This window comes from Apis dorsata, unplaced genomic scaffold, assembly GCF_000469605.1.
Source record: "Apis dorsata unplaced genomic scaffold, Apis dorsata 1.3 scaffold_357, whole genome shotgun sequence".
Lineage (NCBI taxonomy): Eukaryota > Metazoa > Arthropoda > Insecta > Hymenoptera > Apidae > Apis > Apis dorsata.
The window spans coordinates 286,053-289,991 of NW_006263622.1; the positions used below are offsets into that span (position 1 = coordinate 286,053).

The following is a 3,939-nucleotide window of genomic DNA, read 5'->3' on the forward strand; positions in this document are numbered from 1 at the left end:
AATATTTCTCTCCGTTGTTGAGTCGAAATTCACCTGCAAGCCGAGAGTAATCGCTGCATCTTGGGCGAGGCGAGCAGCCGAGCTTCGGATGGGCAGCCTAGCCTTGCCCTCTTCACTCGTGGCGCGGTTGGCCCCGTCGCGACCAGCTCGAGGAGTTCCGGGACCGTGGAGTTGGGCAGGGGCCTCTCGGGCATCAAAGGCACCGCGCATCCAAGCACTATGGGACCTCTCGTCGCGCCTTCCAGCTGCATCAGGCCGCTGTAATCTCGCGGCAACGGTATGGGCAAGGGTCCGGCGACCAGTCGTACCTGATCAAACGATATTCACGAGCTCGGGAAATATTTTCAAGGATAAAAGTTTCTCGAGTATCATTCCTTTTCTTCTTTTTTCGAGGCTCACCCTTAGAGGCAGGTCCCTTCTGGCTAACTGGTGGACCCTGTAGAGGACGGCGTCGCTTCCGGTATCGAGGCTCCCGCTCTGGCAAGTCGCGTAGAACTCTCCTCGCGCGGAGAGCGGCGCGAACAGTTCGTGGCCGTGAGAATCCAAGCACTGGGCGTACTGGTCTCGCTCCGACGACCTTGAACTCTTGCCCTCCGGCGAGCTGACCACCCCGGAAACACCGCTCGACAGGACAGGCGCCCTCCGCGTGTCCTGGAAAACGGCGGCCAGCCGCAGAACCTCCCCGGCCCTCACCGTCGTTTTCGTGTAGTGGGCCCTCAGGTTCCCGTTCTCTGAAACGGAATTGATCGATCGATCATCGACAGGAGGGCAATTTTTAAATAAGTAAAGAAACGAATTGCGAACAATTTCGATCGTGGAAATTTGATAAAAATGATTGGAAAAGAGGGAGGTATAAAAGCAGATTACTATTCGCTTCTGAACTATGTCCCCTGTTCCCGCGTTATTCCAACACGTATCTCAATTCACAGTTGGCAACAAAGCACCTCATTATTCCAATTACCTGTCTCAGTTACCCACGTTATCATTAACAAAACGAGCTTCTTACCGTGCTTCCTATTCCATTACCCAGCTTAATAAATCTTTTCCAAGCAACTAATAACAGTGTTAACATTACAACCCCGGGAATTTTATCTCCTCATGAAGAATTCAGCTGGCGGCCACTTCAAACGGTTTCACGATTTTACACATTCTTATCTCTATATATCCACCTTATAATTAATTCTCTAAAAATTTTTCCACCCGATTAGCTTAAATTCCAATATTCCTTCTTCTGCAACCATTGCTTAAATATATATCCAAAAAATTGCAAATTTTACCTCTTCCTCTTTACCTCTCCCCCCGCGCAAACATCACTATATATCTCACGTACGTAGAATATATATATATATATTACGCGTATACTTTTATATAGGGGAGAGAAGTGGGCATAGAAATGGCGTTTGGCGCGGCTGTATAATCGTTACGGTGCATAATGGGACGGCGAGGGCCGGTTGCGTATCGTAAGAACCCTTGGCGGCTTTCACCGGGCCGCGTGCCTATTACGTTACGTGCCCCTCGCCTACGTTTAAACGCGCGGGCAAACCGCGCCGGCCAGTTCGCATTAACAGACACATTGACATTCGTGTCACGGCCAGTCGCTGCACCCAGGGGAATAATCCGCGCCGCTGCTTACGTGCGTGAGTGCACGCATCGTATATACCGAAGCGGGATGCGTTGTCACGTCCTAGACGAAGGGGGAGCCGCGATAGGGACAATCCTGCCTTCGACACGGCCACGTGGCCTCTGGAACAGGGATCCTGTTTCCGTGTTTTTCCACCAGATTTTTGCGCGGAAATTTTTTATAAAAATTTGTGAATCTTGGGTCGGGTCATTTTTCAGGAAATATTCGAAATTATGAAAAGGGAAATTTAATGAATTTTCGAAGAAGGGGCTCGTTTCGTAGAATTTTCGATGAAAGAAAGGGTAAAGGGGATGTTTGTTTCTGAAATATTCTCGTATAAATATAATTTCGTTTGCTTCTCGAAAGGTATGCAATATCCGTCTCGAATATGTTGAAGTTTCCCAGAGTTTAGGGGAGAAAAGGATTATACGTTGAAAATGATTATGACTGCGTCATAACACTTTTATCAATCGTTTTTTAAGCATTAAATCTACGAGCATTATCTGCCATTAAAATAATCATCCGACAGTAGAATCTTTTTCTCAGGACACCGAACCACCATTAATTCTTTACGACGTCCACTTTCTGTTTTCCTTTTAGCAAACGAAAGTGCAGAAGTTAATCACTTCATAAACGAGTCGTTTCCTCATAAATTTGCTTTTCTTCTTCATTTACCGTTGCATCACGTAATAAAGCCATTTATTCATTTTAAACAAAAGTTATAGCCTCTTTCCGTTCGATCATAGGAAACGCATAATACACGTCTAATTAATAAAACATTTTTCTACTACAAAATATTATTTTGCAAATAACTTAACATTCGATTAAAAATTCAATACGTTATATTTTCTCCTTGCATTGAAAATTTCTTCCTCTGGCATTATAAATAATAAATAAAAAATAACGTATAATACAGTTATTATTATTATTATTATTACAGATCATGTATTCTTATACAATTCATTTCGAATTCACGATATTACGATATCGAACAAACTTACCCATCTTGGAGTGTGTCAGAGTGTAGGCTCTCAGAGGTTTGGCAAGGAGAAACGCTGGGACACCAGCTCGAACCAAGGCACCCACTCTTCGATACACCCTGGCACTTCCGGTACCACTGTTGTTCGAGACAACGGAGAACCAGCCTGCAACAGGAATAAAATACATTTCAAGCTAACGTTACCCACATATACGAACGAAATCATCACGATTATTCCAGCTTGTTGAACATTTCTCTCAAATCTATAGTATAGAGAGTTACATTTTGAGCAGAATTATTTAATCTATTCGTCAGATTTAATAATAAACTTTTCATTGCATGGAATATAGATTTGCATCTGTATATAACAATTCCAAAAAAAAGAGATTTAATATCTATGAAACTGTCACTGAGACGATGTCAACAATCGATTCGCGCACAAACTTTCACGGAATGAATCAAAATTAGATCGGATGGATTGGTAATTTTCGCTTTCTCGTGGAGGGAGGGACACGCAAGCGGTGGCATCTGTGTCAGAGGCGAGGCGAGGGGCGAGGCTTGCTCGTTTCGCAGTGGCGGTTCGTTAACAAGCTCGCGTGGCTCGTTCCGAGACGTGACAAACGTTACCGTTGCTCCACTTCCAGTGGATGAAAAACCAGTATTATACTTTCGTACTGCCAAGGAATAAGAGAGAAACAACCCTTTGATAATAACATTTTGCGAGATTTTCGCGAATCACAAGACTCTCAGTTACATCGAAGATAACTTATAGATATGCAGACGTTTTAATAATACATGGGGTGCGATTTCGAAATTCGTGAAACGTTTGAAGAGGATAAAACTGTAGAGAATAATTGGTATACAAAAATGTTTTCTTAAAACACTGGAGCTATAGTGTCTATATATTTTACACATAAATGATAGCGAAGAATCATTAAATAAAATAGAGTGGATAATTCCTATCTCAAAAGACAAGATGGAATATTCAAGTTTTAAAAACATTTCATAAAAAAGTTTCTTCATATTTCGATCGACAGGAAAATATATTTAATTCTTAACAACTGATACTAGTCTAGTATCCTGAGTATCTATAAATGATATTAATTGCAATAAAAACCTTTTCGTAACGAAAAAAAAATCCAATTATTCAAATTATTTCGACGATTGATCTGGGAAAAAAATTACATTAATTGGATTATAATTTACTACGAAAAGAAAAAAAGAAAAAAATACATTTACTATAGCGGAGGGATAAAATCGTAATTAGAGGTAGCCGGTTTAAATTTATCGCGAGCCGTTAAGAATTGAACAGCCTCTTTGTCTTTGGGCAAAGAAAGGA

At 41.9% G+C, this 3,939-nt stretch overlaps 1 protein-coding gene across 1 annotated transcript in view; it reads right to left on the bottom strand.

The window, feature by feature from the left end:
* LOC102676565 overlaps positions 1-3,939 on the bottom strand; it is a 44,963-nt gene that overhangs the window by 1,188 nt on the left and 39,836 nt on the right. Inside the window, exons 3-5 of the mRNA XM_006618515.2 lie at positions 2,623-2,766; positions 400-731; positions 34-308 (exon numbers count right to left, since the gene is read on the bottom strand). Coding sequence (XP_006618578.2) covers positions 34-308; positions 400-731; positions 2,623-2,766 — 751 coding nt within the window. The remainder of the gene's footprint in view (positions 1-33; positions 309-399; positions 732-2,622; positions 2,767-3,939) is intronic.